The sequence below is a fragment of the Marmota monax genome, unplaced genomic scaffold (genome assembly GCF_021218885.2).
Source record: "Marmota monax isolate L192 unplaced genomic scaffold, Marmota_monax_Labrador192_F-V1.1 WCK01_AAM20220418_F8-fsc01484, whole genome shotgun sequence".
NCBI classification, from domain to species: Eukaryota; Metazoa; Chordata; class Mammalia; order Rodentia; family Sciuridae; genus Marmota; species Marmota monax.
In genome coordinates, this window is record NW_026695213.1 from 87574 (window position 1) to 106377 (window position 18804).

General features: G+C 37.2%; 1 protein-coding gene across 2 annotated transcripts in view; it reads left to right on the forward strand.

Moving 5' to 3' along the window:
* Ido2 (indoleamine 2,3-dioxygenase 2) overlaps positions 1-15797 on the forward strand; it is a 49456-nt gene extending 33659 nt beyond the window's left edge. For both annotated transcript variants that reach the window (XM_046430761.2, XM_046430760.2), the window contains 5 exons: positions 4904-5023; positions 8161-8279; positions 9871-9885; positions 11245-11344; positions 12366-15797. In XM_046430761.2, coding sequence (XP_046286717.1) covers positions 4904-5023; positions 8161-8279; positions 9871-9885; positions 11245-11344; positions 12366-12506 — 495 coding nt within the window. In that variant the 3' untranslated portion in view covers positions 12507-15797. The remainder of the gene's footprint in view (positions 1-4903; positions 5024-8160; positions 8280-9870; positions 9886-11244; positions 11345-12365) is intronic.
* The last annotated feature ends 3007 nt before the right edge of the window (positions 15798-18804 follow it).

Genomic DNA, 18804 nt, shown 5'->3' on the forward strand with positions numbered 1-18804 from the left:
TATGTCATGAGCTTTGTAATGTTTTGAACAACCAATAAAAAAAGATGTTTGAAGAACTTAAATGTAAAAGACAACAGTAGTCAAGTTTTAAGAAGGAAACATAGGGGATTTTTTTAAAGTACTGGAACTAAAAAAGAATTCCCTAACAAGATGTATAATTGGGATTTTTTTTATAAACCCAGTATCATTAAAATAGGACCTTGGATCATCAAATTAGGCTAAAAGAAAAACGAAAGAAATAGCCATAAACAATCTTTTCTTAGTGCTTAGGCAGGAGTGTGCCCTTAGAGGTGAAAAAGTATAATTAATCTTAGCAAAATATATGCAATAGTTCTGAAAGTGAATGAGGTGCAGCTGCAGGCTGTAAAGGCTGATGAATATCAAAACCACAGTGTTGAATAAGAAAAGTAAATCACAGCATACATTCAGTATGATGCTATTCTGTTAAGTTCAAAGTCATTCCAACTAAATAACACAAGGTAGAGTGGTCATATGTATTTTTACATGACCTATAAATAGTAAGGGAATAAAAAATGCATCAAATAGATGCTTTTGAGGGACAGGCAGGGTATTAGGTAATACAATTAGAAGCACTCACAGGGCTCTGAAGGTTTGATCAAGCTCTGTTTCTTAAGTTGAGTGAAAGGTAAGTAAGTGCCTATATGTATTCATTAAGCTGTAAACAGATATCACATGCATTCAATTCATATGCATGTGACATCAATTCACAAAATACTTCTAATAAGTAAACAGCTATGAGATGAACTTCAGAATGTTCAGTGGAGAGACACTGTTCAAACAAATTGGCCTGAGTCAAGTTGTAGATTCTGAAGGAATGTTCACTATTTCTGAGAAGCTCCTCAACTGTTTTTGTTTGTTTTCTGTGATGCTGGGAATCCAACCCAGGGCCTCATGCATGCTAGGTTAGCACTTTGCCACTGAGCTACCCTACCAGCCCAGGTTGTAGAGCATAACATATAATTTGAGGCCTGGGGATACAGCTAGGTGGTAGAGCCACAGGATGCCCTGACTTTGAGCCCCTGAATGGCAAAACCAGGACAAAACCAAAGGGAAAAACTCATACTTCTCTCTGCCAACCTGAGTCCAGAAACTCTCAAAATGTTACTTGAATTTCATCAAGAAAGATAAAAGGTTCCATTGGTAGAGCACCTTTTTTTTCTGTTGTGATGGAAACCATAATTTATACTAATTAATAAAATTTTAATATCTTCTTATAAGGGAAAAAATAATTATGTGTTCATATTTCCAAAGTCATTAAAAATTCAGAACAAATTGGCTGAGGAATAAAATGCAATCAATATATTTTATTCATCTGTGAAAGAGGTATTAATAATAACCCTCTCATAATATATTTTCAATGTGCCCAACTATAATATAAATAATGTTAAGGTAATGTTCAAAGTATTATTAAAAGAAAACAATAAACTTGGAGAAAATTTATATCAAATATTAAGATCCATATGGAAAATGTGTTCCACCACATCAATAAGATGAATAATCACTGGAAAATATGGGCAAAGGAGATATATATATATATATATATATATATATCAGTTGCAGAAAGAAATATTCAAGTTGTTAATAAATATGAAAAATGACCTCATCAACAAACCAAATATGCAAGTGAAAACAATGAATTAAGTGTCTTTATCTAGCAGGTTGCAATGAATTAAATTAAACAAGTAAACACATTAGCATAGTATGAGTCATGATCTAGAGGAACAAACACATGTTCAAGATAACTCTTTCTGGCAAACAATTTTAAAATACCCATTAAAATCTTAAATTGCTTCAATCCAGAAACTCTATTTTTATGAATTCATCTTGCAAAGATATATACTCAAAAGGGCAAAGATGAGTACACAAATCTGTTTATTGCAACAATTATAATAGCAAAATAAAAAGATAAAATATTCTAAAGTTCTATTAATAAATGGATCTGTTAAACAGGAAAACTGCAGCTATTAAATTACAATGTATGTGTGTATACAATGTATATATGTATACATGTATATGCCTATATATACATATTTTTTGCCATATAGGTTACTGAAAACAAAAGTGTATAACAGCATATAATGTGGACTATATGATGTATACATTAAAGGAGACTGAATTATTATTGAAAAGATAGATGCATAGATAGAAGACATATTAAACTTTTAATGATTATATCCAAGAAGTAATATAGATACTAGCAGAAACAAACTTCTGCTTATAAATAATGTATGTTTTTGAGATATATTGACCTATACTGTATTTGATACTGTTTACAGCAATGTTTTATTACTTTTGTAACTTAAAAATATGAATACTATTTTTAAAAGACAATGTTTTTCTCCACAAGCTTAGTCTAGCTGATGAGTGAGACCTGCCAAGAAAAAAGATTAATGCTAGCTCTTTTAATACTACAATGTCACCAGCAAAACAACATGTGACTAAAGAAGCAGTCATTGAGCTGAGCAAAATTCTGGTGAAAGAAAAGATATTGAAACCAACTAATGGAAATGCTGATTCTTATGTTGTACTTAAAGTGGCTTCAATCCCACCTCCTTCCTATCAAAGGAGATTACAACAAATACTAAGAAAATCAGGAAATAAGCCAGTTCACTGTTGTGAGGTACAAAAGGGGAAATGTTTTAATATTAAATTAAGCTAAACTATTTCAGCCAAGTATATACTTTCCATCTTACAATGAACCAAAAGTAGGAAATCAAGTTGATTGCCTTTAAATGAGGGAAACAGGTGTATGACTCACTGTTTCTCATATACACACACTTCCATACACAAATATATAAAATATTCTCCTGAAAGTTTTTCTTCTTTCTTTTTTTTTCCTGTTTTAATCCCTTTAGTTGTTTTTAGGCAAGTGATTTATCACTGAGCTAAAGCCCCCAGCATTTTTGTTGTTGTTGTTGTTGTTATTGAGACAGGGTTTTATTAAGTTGGCCATGTAGGCCTCAAACTTGCAATCTTCCTGCCTCAGTCTCCCCAGAAGTGGAGACTACAGACCTACACCACCATGCCTGGCTTTTAGTTGATTTATAACTGTATACTTGGAGGGTAAGGCCAGGGACTCTGGAATGCATGTGCATGAAGTTTCCTAAAAAGTGTCTCCAATCATGATGAGTATTTCTCATCTGAACCGTATTCCTTTACCTAAAGGCTGCCCCGCAGGTTAGCTGTGACTATTTCCACAGCTAAAATGTGACTAGTAAAAATTAAGGAGCTACTAATGGATTTTGAAGGCTTTGAAAGAGCAACTGTAAAATATCTTGTTATTTTTATATTGATTACATGTTGATAAATCTTTAATACAACCACTTGATAAAATTTAAAACTCATTTTACTTGTCTCTATTTTACTTTTTTTTTTTAATGTGTTTTGACATTTTTCAAACGAAACGTATGACTCACATATTTCCATTAGACAGTGCTGACATGGAGAGTAGGACTGTGGTCAGCAGACCTGACCCGGTCTTTCCTGGCCTTGTGACTTTGGGCAAATATTTTAACGTCTTTGAATCTCAGTTTTATCCTCTGGATTTGGGGGAAGACAGCATACCATCCTGCATGGGCAGTTTGGATACTTTAGTATGCGTATTATAAGAAATACCTTAAAAGTAATCTAACAACTGTTATAATTCTTAGCTGGTGCCAGCTAAAATGCAGCATCTCAGCAGGGCCCACAGGATCGGCTCCCCAGCCACAGCCCAGAGCACTCAGTGTTTGCGGTAGCGTTGGCGAATTCTAGTCCGGCGATGAGAGACTGCCCCCTGGTGGACTGAGTAGGGATGCAGACGAGGCGACCTATGCTCCAGAGCCGCGGGCACCAACCTCTGCGCTCTGCCCGCCTGGCAGTGCCAGGAGAGCTGAAAGATGCTGGAAACTTTCCCCGCCATCCCATTCTTGACCTTCCCGCCGGAAGAGAGTCACCAGCAAGATCTAGCTTGGGCAGTGTCTAGAGTAGGGGGTGCACAAAGTGGGGAGGAGAGCAGGGGGGATGTGCTCAGAAAGACAGTGTGCAGAGATTGCTGAGATCATCCACGATAGCCAGGGGAGCCCCAGGCAAAATTGAGAAATCGGTAATATTTGTTAGGTGCAGGGCTGTCACAGATACCTAATGTCTGGCTTGAACCCAGGGATCATTATGCATGCGAGGCAGGCACTCTACCAACTGAACTATGTCCCCAGCCCAGGACACTGCTGTTAATAATGATACTACCTTTAAATGTCTCATTGAGGCCATTGTTATCCCCATTGTGGAGAAGGAAAAAATGGGCATGGGAAGGGAGCAGGTATAAAAAGACCTTGCCACCTTTATTGCTTATAGTTTTCAAACAAAAGCTGAACCTCCATTTTCCCCAGCTCATTTACCTTTCTATGGGGATATAGTCAAATTCCTAACCCCATCGGACCTCCTTTTACTCCAGGAGTCAATGGAGAGTGCCCTGCGTGGTGACCATCATGTGGGACTATTACAGGGTTAAATGATGTCAAGTAAGCAGGCGGCCTTGATAAAACAAGACTGTAAAAGTTGTCAAAAGTGACTCCTATGAAATAAATTATCTCAATCTTAGGAGCAATTTATTCTACAATATTCGAACCAAGCAGTAGCTTCAGCAATGGAGACCAGAGTCTTTGGCACAATTGAGCGGATAATTTAGGGATTCAGGTAGGGTAATTGGGTACTTCCTTAACAATACCAAGTGGGTTACCTCCCATACTGAGTGTCCTAGGATCTGGGAATAAATAAATGGGCATGAAGGCTATCGGCTTCTTCATTGAAATCTAACAGGCTTCCTTACACCTTTCAAATCACAGGACCCTGTACCTATCTCCCACCCTCACAGCTGTTAATCTTTGGAATGTCTCTTGAACAGATGCCCCTCCTGAGCTGCCAGTTCCTAAAGAGTTACCGGCAACAACGCTTGGCCCATTTAGTCCTGAGCTCCATTACCATGGGATATGTCTGGCAGGAAGGAGAGACACAGCCTAAAGAGGTAAGAGGCAGACAGATGCCTGTCCTATCACCTGCCTGGTCCTCTGCACCTGGGATAAGCTCTCTGCTTGGTACTATATTTTTTAAAGTGTACTTTCTTATTTATTTTGTGGGATATCAGTTGAAGGAGAGGAAAAGAGACAATTTAAATAAAGAATTACTTTTTTTTCCTGGTAGGAAGCTAATATTCTTTTAGACTGATAGTCATATTCCCTTTTATTAATTAGCCTTTGAGATTATTTTCTCTGGCACTTTCCTCCATGAGTGTGTAAAGAGCTGCATTTGAAGACATCCTGAAAACACATTGAAGACTTACAGCTGTCTTATACTCCTAAACATATCTGTTGTTTTGGATGCTTTTTTACAATCTCATAAATATGTAGGGTTATACTATGTCAATTTTACAAACTGAGGAGCACAGAAGTTAAGTCCCTTGTCCAAAGTCAGAGAGCAAATTAGTAGAAAAGCCAGGGCCAGAACCTGGTTCTTCTGATTTCCCTCATGGAGCCTTCTTTTCCCAGAGGGACACGTTGACATTTATAACACTGATCTTTATGTAGTAATGCTGTTTAGGCTAATTATAAGCCTATCTCTTGATAATTTATCTGTTCTTTTCTGATATTTTGCATAAACTTTTATAATTACAACATGTACTTTGGGACATAAATTCCTGGGCTCTACTACCCATCTTCTAAACTAATATTACTTTTCATTTCTTATAAAGATCCTTATTCCAGAAATCAAAAAGTGTTCCATGTTCTAGAAAACACAGTTAAGTGAACAGCCTGTGCCCAATTTGTCTGCCCGATTGATTCTACCTCTTATTCCTCCCCAAAGCACAGGAAGGAGCCCTAGGGACAAAGTGTAGAGCTGCTTCGGGGTTTTTATGATGTACATCTCATTTTGAAAAAGTTGTATGTCTGAAAAATTTGAAATCTAGGCACATGGACATGCCAATGAGGCTCTCTATGCTATCTTCTCCCTAAATCACTGTCTTAAAGTAGGGGGAGAAGTAGTCAAAAGGCAGGGGGAGGCAGTCTCCAGCCTACTGCTGTATCCATGTGGTTTCAAGCCACCCCACAGGGCTCCTCATTTCCAGACCCCAGACCTGGCCTTCGGTCATCTCTTACTGTTTTAAAATGTTCTTATTAATACATACTGATTGCATGAATTATTGGGGTTCATTTATATTTCCGTGCATTGTCAAATTCAACCTCCCTTTTCCCACCCTCTTCAAAATATCCCTTTCAATCCATATGAATCACTATTCTGTTTTGAGTTCCAGTTTTTTGGTTTTTTTGGTTTTTTTTGGTAAAGTTTCCACATATAAGAATATGTGGCACTTGCTTTTCTGGCTAATTTCACTTAATATAATGTCCTCTGATTACATATATTTTGCTCTTATTAGAGGATTTCATTCTTTTTTTGGGGGGTGGGGGGTACTAGGAATTGAACTCAGGGGCACTCAACTTCTGAGCCCCAGTCCTATTTTGTATCTTATTTAGAGACAGGGTCTCACCGAGTTGCTTAGCACCTCAATTTTGCTGAGGCTGGCTTTGAACTCATGATCCTCCTGTCTCAGCCTCCCCAGTGGCTGAGATTACAGGTGTGCACCACCACACTCAGCAACTTCATTCTTTTTTATGGCTAATCCACTATTTTGTATACATACCACATTTTCTTTATCCATTTCAGAGGCACCTAGGCTGATTCCATACCTCAGCTGTTGTGAGTACAGCTGCCATGTGCAGATGACTCTTGTGCAGATGACTCTTTTTTGTATGCTGGTTTCATCACCTTGGAATATATATAGCTAGGAGTACTTTTAGTTTTTGAGGACTCTCCATACTGGTTTCTAAAGTGGCTGTGCCAATTTGCATTTCCAACAAGAGTGTACTAAGATTCTATTTTCTCCACATACTTACCATAATTTGTTATTAGTTTTATTTGTTTATCTATCTATTTTGATAATCACCATTCTGGTTGAGTTGAGATGGCATCTCATTGTGGTTTTGATTGCTTTTTCCTCATGGCTAATGACATTGAGCATTTTTCATATTTGTGTTGACCATGTATCTGACTCCTGTTGTCACTCCTGCCCTTGCCTTCTAAAGAAAGTGTTCCTTAGAGTTTCAAAATTCAAAAGTCTTTATAATTTTTTATCTAAAAATGCTGTACCAAATCTACCTAAAACTCCAAGTTAAAAAAAACAACAAAGTGAAGTAGAGCTTCTTTAACAGATATTTCTATCTTAAAAGAATATGAGGTGAGGAGATGAGGAGCATACAAATGTTTTTTTTTTTTTTTTTTTAATTTGGACTAATCTAACTTTAATTTAAATAGAGACTCCCATGGATCTGAGTAGCTTTTCTGGGATGTAAGCAGATAAGGCTCTGTGGCATCTGTTCAAGAGAACTCCAAAGATTAACAGTTGAAAAGGTAGAGAAGGGGATAGGGGTTCCGTGACTTGAAGGATCCCTTGGGTGTAAGGAGATTAGGTGTATTTTAATGATGTCATACCATGAGTAATGGAACCAGGGACTTCATATCTCAAAGTGTAGGTTGAAACTACAAAAAATTATGCAAAGAGTCAGAGGCTATAGAAGAGGGTAAATAGTGTCTGTCCAGAAATGGTTTATTTGAAAGTCATTATCGGGTTTGACTTAGGAAGTGACCAACAGACTTGGTTTCCACACAGACTGAAATGTCTGTCTTTCTCACTCTTATCCAGTGTGCTCTGATCTCTCTGATTGACACACAAACACACAAGCACATACATGTATTTCCATCTATGTGTATACCCGTATCTAGAGGTCTAACTATCTGTTTAGAGAAAGAGTTTTTCCCACTGCTAATTTATTTAGCTCCTGCTTTAGTACTGTTTTTTTGCATAGCCAGTTTCTGAGGTTAGTAATTTTCATACATGTTGCAGTGTGTACTCATAAACAGTGCTGCCACTAAGTTACTGTTCATGGATATCTGCATGAAGCATGTGAATAAGGATCACCCCGCTAATTCAAATGTGATCCTCAAATCATTTCTTGACCACAGGATTGCTGGAATAAAAGACAACCGTAGGTATTTCCTCTGCCACATTCTTCCTAGAATGTGATATTTGTCTGGATTTATATTTGAAAGGTGCTGCCAAGAAATCTTGCCATTCCCTTTGTTGAAGTCTCCAGGAACTTGGGGCTCCCTCCTATCCTGGTACACTCAGACTTGGTGCTGGCAAACTGGACGAAAAGGAACTCAGAAGGGTAAGAAAGGGAGAGAACATTTCGGATTTTGAAACTCAGTAAAAGGTGGTCTTAAAACTTCACCTCTCTCCACAAGGAAAGTCCAGACTTTTTGGTTCCTTTATCATTAGGGATGTTCACATTGATTGTCTGTTTTTGTGGTTTCAAAGATTAAACTTGATCATAAGTGTCCCCCAAATCCACTCTGAATACATGGCCCAAACCACTTTTCTTGCTGTTGTCACATCATATCTAAAATTTTTAACCCAACCTTCGAGGTCCTGTATAATCTTACTTTATTCATTTTTTTCTAATCCTACTTCATTTATTTCTTCTCATTAAATTGTTTCTTCCCTGATATGTCCTCCATTGGAGTCAAGTTAGAACCTTCAATAAATGATCATTATACAGTGATCATAAAATAATGATTGTATGTGATTCGAGAGTTGGTGATCTAGGTATGTTAGACTGATAATTTGATTAATAATGTCATCAATTCTACCTAACACATCACTTTTTGATAATTCTGCTGGGAATAAAAGCTTTTGTCTGTGGAAAAAATAGCATGATTTTGTAACAAATAAGAAATCCAGTAGTCAGAAATGAGTGGGAGAGAAGTATTAAATTTCCCATTGAACTTTTATTTTCACAGACAAATTTATTTCTGGCTATAGATGCAAGATATAGCACTTTTGTGATAGATTAAAATATCTGAAGAGACATTCAGGTTGGATGTGAGGAAGAACTTCTTCAGCACAATGGTTGTAGGTAGCCAAGGATTCCTAAAGGAGAGAATGGGACTCAACTGTAAAGGAGTAAATACTTAATATACAACTTAGCTTTTAGGTTAATTTATATCCCCATTGGAAGAAGAATCAATGGGTCATCTCAGGTCTCTAAGGACCTGGAAATTTGTTTTGTTGAATAATTACATTTTAATTTTGACCAATTATGCTTTAATAACAAAAGTGGTGATCATTGAAAATAGCAAAATCTAACTTAGAGTTTGGGTGGGAAGAGATAATGAATAAACACACATGAATTATTCTTGTCAATGCATTGGATATTGAATAAGGTGAATTTACAATCCAGAAAAAAGAGTGGAAACAAGAAGATTAAAGGGAAAAATGGCAGTACTGGATTGGGAAAGTCAAAAAAAGCAAAATAAAAGGCTGACGTCCTACAAAGTGAGAGTATTGGTCTTATTTAACCCCAGATAAGCAGGAACAGTCCTGGGCTTCCTCACAAATGCTTGTTGGTACATTTTGAAGTCTTTTAATATGCCTAGCACAGAGCTAAGTGCTTTGAATAAATGAAAGACATAGTAGTTAAGGACTTCCAAAGTGGTTAAATAATGAGACAAAGCAGAGCATGACAAATGTCAAAGGGTGACACAAACAATATGTTTATTGGAACCACACAGTGGTTCCTAGTCCAGTCATAACCAACAATGTGCAAGATGTGTGTCAATATATGTATTAGTTGTATCACACACGAGTGTGTGTTCCTGGGTACATGTGACCCTAGAAGCTATATCTGGTTTACAAACTCAATTGTTTTTTTTTTTCTCTTTCTTCCTCTTGGTGGTTGCCAATAACTGAACTTTGGCTAGACCCCTGGAAATCAGGTAAGTTGTCAGAAATCTTTTACTCACTTTAGAATCTAAGCTAAATTTTAAAGCTTAGAATAGAACATGAACATCCCAATTTATTTGTATTGCACAGTATCGACTATATAAAAACACATAAAAAAGATAAAAAAGGAAATATGCCAAAAATTTACAGTCCAAAAGTTGGAGATGGTTGATTTTGCCTTGTAAAAATGAGGAACTTACTTTTCTTTATGTCTTGATTTTCCAATCTATGCATAATAAAGCAAGTAAAGTGCAATAGAAGGAAACAGATTTAAAAAAGAACTTTACCAAGTATATGACTCTTTGAAGTCTAATACTCTGAAAAATATTTCTGTCTCACAATAACTTCTACGAAAATCAAATTGTAGGCAGATTACACCTATAGAAGAATTCCTTTGAAACATCTCATTATTATATGGACTAGAGCTCATGGGGCAGGTATGGCCAAGACATTCTTAGGCTCCACTTTCCCTAAAAAGTAAAGCTATCTCTGAAGCCACTGTTGCTTCTCCCATCCTCAGACCTCAGCCTCTATTAAAGAGTCCAGAATAAAAGCTGTAGTTCAGGAGGTAGGGGGGTGAAAGGTGAAAATATCACTCCCCACGCTAATGTAACTCTGTTGAATAATGCAATTCCTGTCTTAAGTTTTGTTTTGTTCTCATTTGGTTTCTTTTGCTCTGTTCTTAAGGTGTGAAAGACATCTATGTTACAATAATCTTTGGAGTTAACTTTATAGGTTTTGTAGACTGGATCGACATCTGAGATATTTGAATCAATCTAAAGGACAACTGGTCATTTTTTAAAAAAGATGTATTCCTCTGTAATGGTCTTACAGCTTCTGGTATATTGCATGGCATTTAGTTCCAGATTAAAAGGAACACTGGTCTGGTTATGTGCTATAGGAGTTATATGTTGACCCTGAACAAGCCATTTTGTGTCTCTGGACCATAATTTTATATCTGTAAGAAAGGAGCATGGTTACCCCAGCTCGAAGACTCCTTATCTTTGGACAACAATGATGTGATCCTCAAGAAACAGCTATACCTTTAGCTAAGAACTGCCTATCCATATTTCACCTGGCCATTCCACTGGGTTGATAGTCCAGGACCATCAGGGCCATGCTAAACTTTGAGTGAGAGTCCTCAGGTAAGGTTAATTTGGATTTGAACGTATTATTCTCATTCCTCCATGATGCTGCTGAAGATAGATACTCATCCTCAGGTTTGTCTTAAGGAGTGGAAAACATGTTTTCCTGACTGTATCTGTAGTAGGCTACTTGGTGGAGACCTATGGCACTGAGTACTTGTAGCACAGTGTCCACCCCTTTAACCATGTGACAATCTCCTTCCCAAGCAACCTGGACACCATCATCCTGTTTCCTGGGGGAGAGAGTCTGCGTGGCTTCATACTGGTGACTGTTTTAGTGGAGAAAGCAGCTGTGCCTGGAATTAAGGTATCTTCTCACTTTATAGCCTTTTTTTTTCTTTTAAATTTGAGAAATTAGTCCGAGATCACTCTCTCCAACCCCAGTTCCTTTCCCTGAAGTAGATTTCTCAATGTAGATGAATATTAACCTTGTCCTACTTAGTTCAAATCTGAGAGAAAAGATCTCAACTCTAGTCCACAGTGTTAGCTTCCTTTGCTTAACTGCTGTAAAACTTGGAGTAGATAATTTCTGTATGCATCACTCTAGGAATGGGAAATCAAGGCAAACAAGATGGAAATTGTTCCAGCCTTGATGGAAGCACAGGATCTAGTGGAGGGAGATGGATTAATATAGGGTGAGAAGGAGAAAAAATGTCATGTTTCATGAAAAGACAAGTCTAGAGTTAAAGGATCAGGCAAAGCCTCCCCAGAGAAATGACAGCTAAGTTAATACCTGAATGATGAGAGAGAGAGAGAGAGAGAAATCAAGAGCACACACAAATATATTCCTGGCAGAAAACATTGCTATATAGCCTCAGAGAAAAATGAAATGAAATGTATTTTATGTATTTAGTGCCAGAAGGCAGCATTAAGATGACCTTGCCCTGGGGATTGCAGGTTTGAATTTTTTTCAGGTATCCTACATGTATCAGAAAAGGCTGGGGGAGCTTTAGAATTTGTCTGATTTTTATCAAAGACAGAGCTTTGGAGTTAGGATGCCCTAGTTGGCAATATAGTAGAAATGAACATAATGTGTAATAAATCCAAAAGAAAAAGGAATAAAAATGATAGAGCTTAGTCTCTTCAAGATGTATAAGGAGTAGCAGCCACTAGAAAGAATCAGAAAAAACCTAACCAGGGTTCTGTCTGAAAGGTGCCAGAAAGATTCTGGCTTTCAATAGACTTCATGGCAAATCTCATTTTAAGAATACTCCCAGGAAGATGTGACAATCTAGAAGTTTGTGGGGTGCCTGCCCCTGGGTTCCCCAGCCATGGAACCTCAGTGGGCTTTAAGAGAATGCTGGCAAACAAAGCAATCTCATCCCCAGGCACTTGCTCAAGCAATGCATGCTGTCCTGCAGCCCAGCCAGGATGCCCTGCTTAAGGCCCTGCAGCAACTGAAGCTCTGCATCCAGGACATGACCAGAACCTTAGGACGAATGCATGGTATAATGCCCCCTTGTTTCTGAAGGATCCAAGAGGTTGAAGGCTCTGCAGATGGGAAAAAGGGCCTAAAGTTTGGGCACATCCAAAATAGGTGAGGACTGATCTTTCCACAAGATGGCGCTGGTGCACTATATTTCTTTTAAGGTAGAACTAATTTTGCTGTTCTAACAGAGAATGAGTCTGTAGAGGCATTTTCACAGTTTTGCCCTTCTTTCTATTTTCCAGGGATTAGCATAATTTCCTCTCTTCAGAGACCAGATATAGTTTTGGTCTTGTAGGAAGCTTGGGAAGAGCGGATGGGCCAACCCTGTAATATTGGTCTTGTGTGCAGTAATTAGAATATATCAAAGCCATTGAACCCCAACTTAATTTCAATTTTTATTTACCTTAAGTCCAATTTTATCATGTTTATGGGTTAAGTCCGAAAATAGACATTTGTATACACAAAGAGCTCACAAAATATTGAGGATTTTTATCAATCTTTAGAGAAGACTTCTTAGAGACATGAAAACTTAAATTACATATCATACATCAAAACTACATAAAAATCTACAATAATTATTATAATTTTATATGGTTATAATTTACTTTGATTTGCTTATTTATTTACAAACTTTTAAAATCTTCACTCCTTTTGTTGCTGGGGATTGAGTCCAGGGGCAAGCGCTCAACCACTAACCTATATCTCCAGACCTTTTTAATTTAGTTTTGAGATCAGGTGTTGCTAAATTGCCCAGGCTGGGACTCAGTCTCCTAAGTAGCTGAGCACAGGGGTATGTGTCATCTCCCCAGCTTGCTTGTCACTCTTTAAACATATTTCTTTCATCTGAAGCACATCTCTTAGGATTTCCTCTAGTGAGCAGCTGCTATGGCTAAACTCTTATGTATTTATTATTTATTTGGTCCTGGGGATTGAACCCAGGGACATTCAACCACTGAGCCACATCCCCAACCTTTTTTACATTTTTTATTTAGACACAGGGTCTCACTAAGTGCTTACGGCCTCAGTAAGTTGCTGAGGTTGGCTTTGAACTTGTGATAATCCTGCCTCAGCTGCTGAGATTACAGGTGTGCACCACCACGCCCAGCTAGATAAATTCTTCCATCTAAAATTCACCTGATTTTTCTTTATCTGAAAAATAGTTTTGTTAGCAGTTATATTCTTTCAGATGTTAAATATATCAGTACAGTAACTTCAGGTTTCCCTCATCACTGTTGAGACATAGCTTTCATTCCATCTTTCTCCCTGATTGCTTCTCAGAGCTTCTCTGTGTTCATCTAACTTCTTTGGTGGTTGCTGTTTGTGTCTTGTTTCTTTTCTTTTCTTTTTCCAGTGGGTTCTGTCAGTTGGTCGTCATCTTTTCTTGCGTGTTGATTTTTTTCTTTTTCACTATGCAATGCTGATTATCCATGAAACAATATTTGCAAGCAGTGTTTTGAGACTGGAATAATGAAGCATTTGCATTTAGTTCTTCCTGGTTCTTGGGAACACTAACATCCTGAACCACCTTGATTCAAATCTGGCAAACGAGGGCCCATATACCAATCAGGAAGTTGCACTGGGGCTAAATCAAGTAAACTGTGGTTACAACTTTGCAGGGACTTTTTTTTTTTTCTTAAATATTGTTTGACTCAGTACCAAGGTAATTCTCGTTTTGTCTCCTGGGGCAAGCAGGAGTGAGGTAGGAGGTTGTGTTTCTTACTGAACTTGAGGATACTGGCATCTGGAGCTCTCAGCTTAGTATGAAAAGTCTATCATGTGAAATTTGTCACCATGGCTGGGCCCAAGTCCTTGTTTCTGGCCCCATTACACAGAGAAGCCACTAAAACCAAGCCACATTGTGTCAGGATTGGACAAAGTGGTTGTTCACTGAGTCCCTGTTTCTGTCTGGTAGTTCTGTCTGGTAGTTCCTTGCTGCTATCACAGATCTTAGATGTCTTTTAGATGTTTTTATGTTTTATTCAGAGTTTTTGGTTGTTTATAGTAAAAAAAAATAGGTCCAATTCATAATAGCACTCCATTATACAACTGGAAGTCTCTTTCTTAAATATCATTCATATCTCTTTCTTTATTTGTTTTCATACCAACTCTTGCATGGACTTCTGCTGTAACTTTCCAAATCCTTTTCATCATCTACTTTTACCTGGTCTAATTCATTGTCTACACAACACCTTGAGTGAACTTTTAAAGTGTAAATCAGGCTGCATCACTTTTGATCTTAAGATTCTGAGTGTCCATGTGGGCTCTGTCCTATACAGTGGCCTCTAGCCACATGTGGCATTTGAACACTTGAATGTGGTCAGTATGATTGGAAAACTAAATTTTGGGTTTTAATTTGAATTCAATAAAATTTAAAAATTGAATCAGCATAAAACAATTTTCAGTTAAAAGCCCTTTTATTATGACAAAGACTATATTTCACCTAATTATTGAAAATGTGGCATCCAAAACCAAGTTGACTTGAATGTAGAAGAGTGATTACTAGAAGTAGGAAAGGCTGTGGGTGGTGAGAATTGAAAAAGGGAGAGTTCAATTGATTGGTGCATGCTGGGTATTCGTATAAAAATATCATATCAGACCCCACTAATATGTACAATTAATTCCTGTTAATCAAAAATCAACTAGTTACTAAAAAATAAAATAAAATAAAATTTAGCATCCAAACTAAATTTGCTGTAAGATAGAAGTGTGAGTGCATGCACAGAATTATTATAAAAAAAAACCCATGAGTAATTTTTATACTGACTAAATATTGAAATGATAATATCATGGATATTTGGGGTTAAGTAAAATATACTATTGATTTTAATCTTGCTTAATTTTTTGAAATGTCACAATAAAATTTAAAATTCTACATGTGGATCGTACCACATTTCTATTAAATAGCACTAGTTTACCCTAGGGATAAAGCCCAAATCCTTAACCTTTTCTCTAAGACCCTTTTCTGATATGACTCCATGCTGTTTCAATTTTAATCTAACTTTGTTTGCTATCAAGTTTCTCTTGGTACCTTTTTCTGTTACTAGCTTTTAGTTACTGAAAATAACCTTATTTCTTCTATTTCAAGGTCTGTGTTCTTGTGTTCTTGCTTTTGCCTCTGGCCAAACACTTTTTCCTACTCACCCTTCTCCTAGTCAACTTCTGCTTATATATCAATCCCAAAATTACTTTCTCTGGAAGAACCCTGGTCTCATCCAGGGCCTGAGAGCTGCTTAAACCCTGACAACTTTGCTATCAAACCTGGGAAGAGAGGAAGAGGCTGAAGCAATGATGGAAATAGGAGAAATGAATGAAACATTAAAAAAAAAAAGACTGAGGATGGGCAAAGTTTAGGTACATTTAGTAGCAGAAATAGGTATCAAATATGTATGTATAATTTCAAATCTGGATACTAAAACAAAAATCATGATGCCTTTGGTAAAGATCTATCATTTGGTGGATGTAATCAAGTTCTGCTTGGTTGGTTGTTTTTCAGAGTAGATGGGGATTCACAGGAAGGATGCTAAGTTTAATTGGTGATTTCTTACATTTTGCAATAATTTTCTCAGATTTGGGCACTGGATAATGGTCATTAGCGATTCAAGTGGTTGGGATTTGGTGAAACAGTGAAGCAAAAGGAAAAAATAAACCAAAATGCTGCTAGATATTAGAGTTAATTTGTGAGAAGATTATGACTCAAAATATATTGATAGCTTAAAAATAAAATATATATATATATACAAATATATACATCTTCAAGAGATTGAGAATAGCAGTAAGGTCTGAAACGTTTGCTCAATAATTAAAGAGAATATTCTACATAAAATGTTCTATAGAAGTCAATAAATTTGACAAGGGAAAGTGGCATCGGGAACCTGAGTGTCAGAAAAGCATACTGTTTCTTCTCAACCTTGTTGTACTTCTTAAATTGTGTACCAAATGCATGTATGACCTAGTCTCAATAATTTACTTTCTTAAAAATTAAAAAAGGGAGAATTTAAAAAATACTCATTAAACTTAAGGTAATGGTGGGACATTCAGTGGAGATATATGGCTTTCCAAGGTACAGCTTAGTGGTCAAGACCCTGGAAAGTGGAGTCCAATCTCCTAGAGTGGCCACCCTCCAAGCCTTGCCTTCTGAGTTGGCCAATAGAGCACTGGCCACATCACGTGTCTCAGTGGGATTGTAGTGAACATGCATACAACATGACAATACTGCAGTCATTCTGGGTCTATGGTTTTTGTGACCTTGACCTTTTTGAATTCTCTTTGTTTAAAAGCTTCTTCCCAGCATAAAACCCATTATCTCTACTCCTAAAAAGCTTCAAAAGCAGGTTTCCTTGGTTTTATCATCATTGTCACCATCACCAATATCATCATAATGTTTATAACGTAAAAATTTTGATGAGCTTCATGCAAATTGATCACAACCACATAGGTTTTCTGGAGATTCACATGAGTTTCAAATGAGATATTTAACCAATGTTTTATTTGTTTGTTTATTTATTTTCAATGCTGGGGACATAACCTGGAGACCAGTAGCTTAGTGGGTGTGAGGCAAGCACTCTACTACTGAGCTACATCCTTAGCCTCCTATTTTGCGCATTGCTGAACAACAACAGAAACATGGGAAGATATTTATCCAGGCACTGAATGCACCTGGGAGTGCGATCTGAGCAGAAGCCTTAGACCACAATGCCATTTTCCCACTCTGCTAGGAAGTCATTTGGAAGGGGTTCTAGGAAACACCCTTCTCAGCCAAAAGATACATATTGACCCAAGGCACTATGTTGGTAGAGGAAAACTTACCTACTTGGGATCCCTTAGACAGTATTTTGTTTGGAATAGTCCCCCCCTCCCAAATTGCTTAAAATTTATCCCAGAAAATCAACTGGGTGGTAAAAACAACAAATACCAGATTTTGAATCAACTCTGAACCTACTAATAGCCTTATATACTATAAACACTAAGTTGTTTTCTGGAAAAAAAAAGAACAAAATATTTAATGTATAAACAAGATAAAATATATGTATTGTCCACAACCCAGTTGTGGTAAAGCAAATGGATAGAACAAAACAAGATACCCAGAAATGGCACGTAATACATAAGGTTTACTAAAAACTGCTTACAGTAGCCTCAGACTGGATAGATAGCACCTCTGTCCCTCATGAGGCTTTGCCAGAAAGTAGTGTCTCTGTCTGTCAAGACACTTTTTCTAGGGGTAGCTGGCTGGACTAGAGTACATCTTTCCACAGTGGTCTGTTCTGCACCAGTTCCTACAGGGACAGGGGTTAGGTTACATAGGCAGTGACATCCTTAGATTGCTCCATTCCATTTGTATGACCAGCATCCCAAGGAGCTTAGCGTATGTGCAAGAAAGTGGTTCCTACAGATAATGCTAGTTTGCCCCAGTTCCCAGTGCATGCGAGAACAAGTCAGTGTTCTTCAAGATAGTGCTTATCTGGACATTCCAGTGTGGGCCTGCATTCATTTTCCCTTGACTTGGCCAGGTTCTTGGGAATGGAAAGTGGCATTTTGGGGACATGGTGTTTTGCTGGCCGTCTTTTTTCAAGGATGAAACAACATAAAATTGAATATATAGAATAAAACCCTCATGCCCAGCTTTCAACTTAAAAAGTGGACTGTTACCTAAAACTTTGAAACCTTCTAAATGCTTCCTTTCAACTTCATTTCCCCAAAACATTTTTCCTGTTGTCAACATGTGGATTACTATATTAGTCGTTCTCTTTCACTTCTGTAAATTTTTGTTATGAAAGTATTTCATAACAGTACATTATTTTACATGCTTTTGAACCTTAAAAAAGAAGAAGAAGAATTAAGATGTATGTTTTCTTCCCGAATCCTGACCATTTCACCAAGTGCCTACCTTGTAGGTCATATAGATTTAGTGCCTGTCACTGTTACATAGCAGGTTTTTGTACAACTAGACTATAATTTACTTATTTTTTTCTGGGTTATTCCTCTTTATTGTTTGTTTATTTTGTGTTTTTTATAATTTTTTAGACTTTGATGGACCTTTATTTTATTCATTTATTTTTATGTGGTGCCAAGAATGGAACCCAGTGCCTCACACATGCTAGGCAAGGGCTCTACCTCTGAGCCACAACCCCAGCCGCTGTGTTTGTTTTGCTATTAAAAGCAATGCCACTACAAGTATTCATGTCCATAACTCCTGGTGTCTGTACTTAAGAGACTACTATCTCTAAGGTAGATGCCAAGGAGGTGAATTGCACAATAAGAAGGTATATACATCTTCAGTTTTACTAACTAGCACCGAATTGCCCTCAAAGCAGTTCGGTGCTAGTTAGTAAAACTGAATG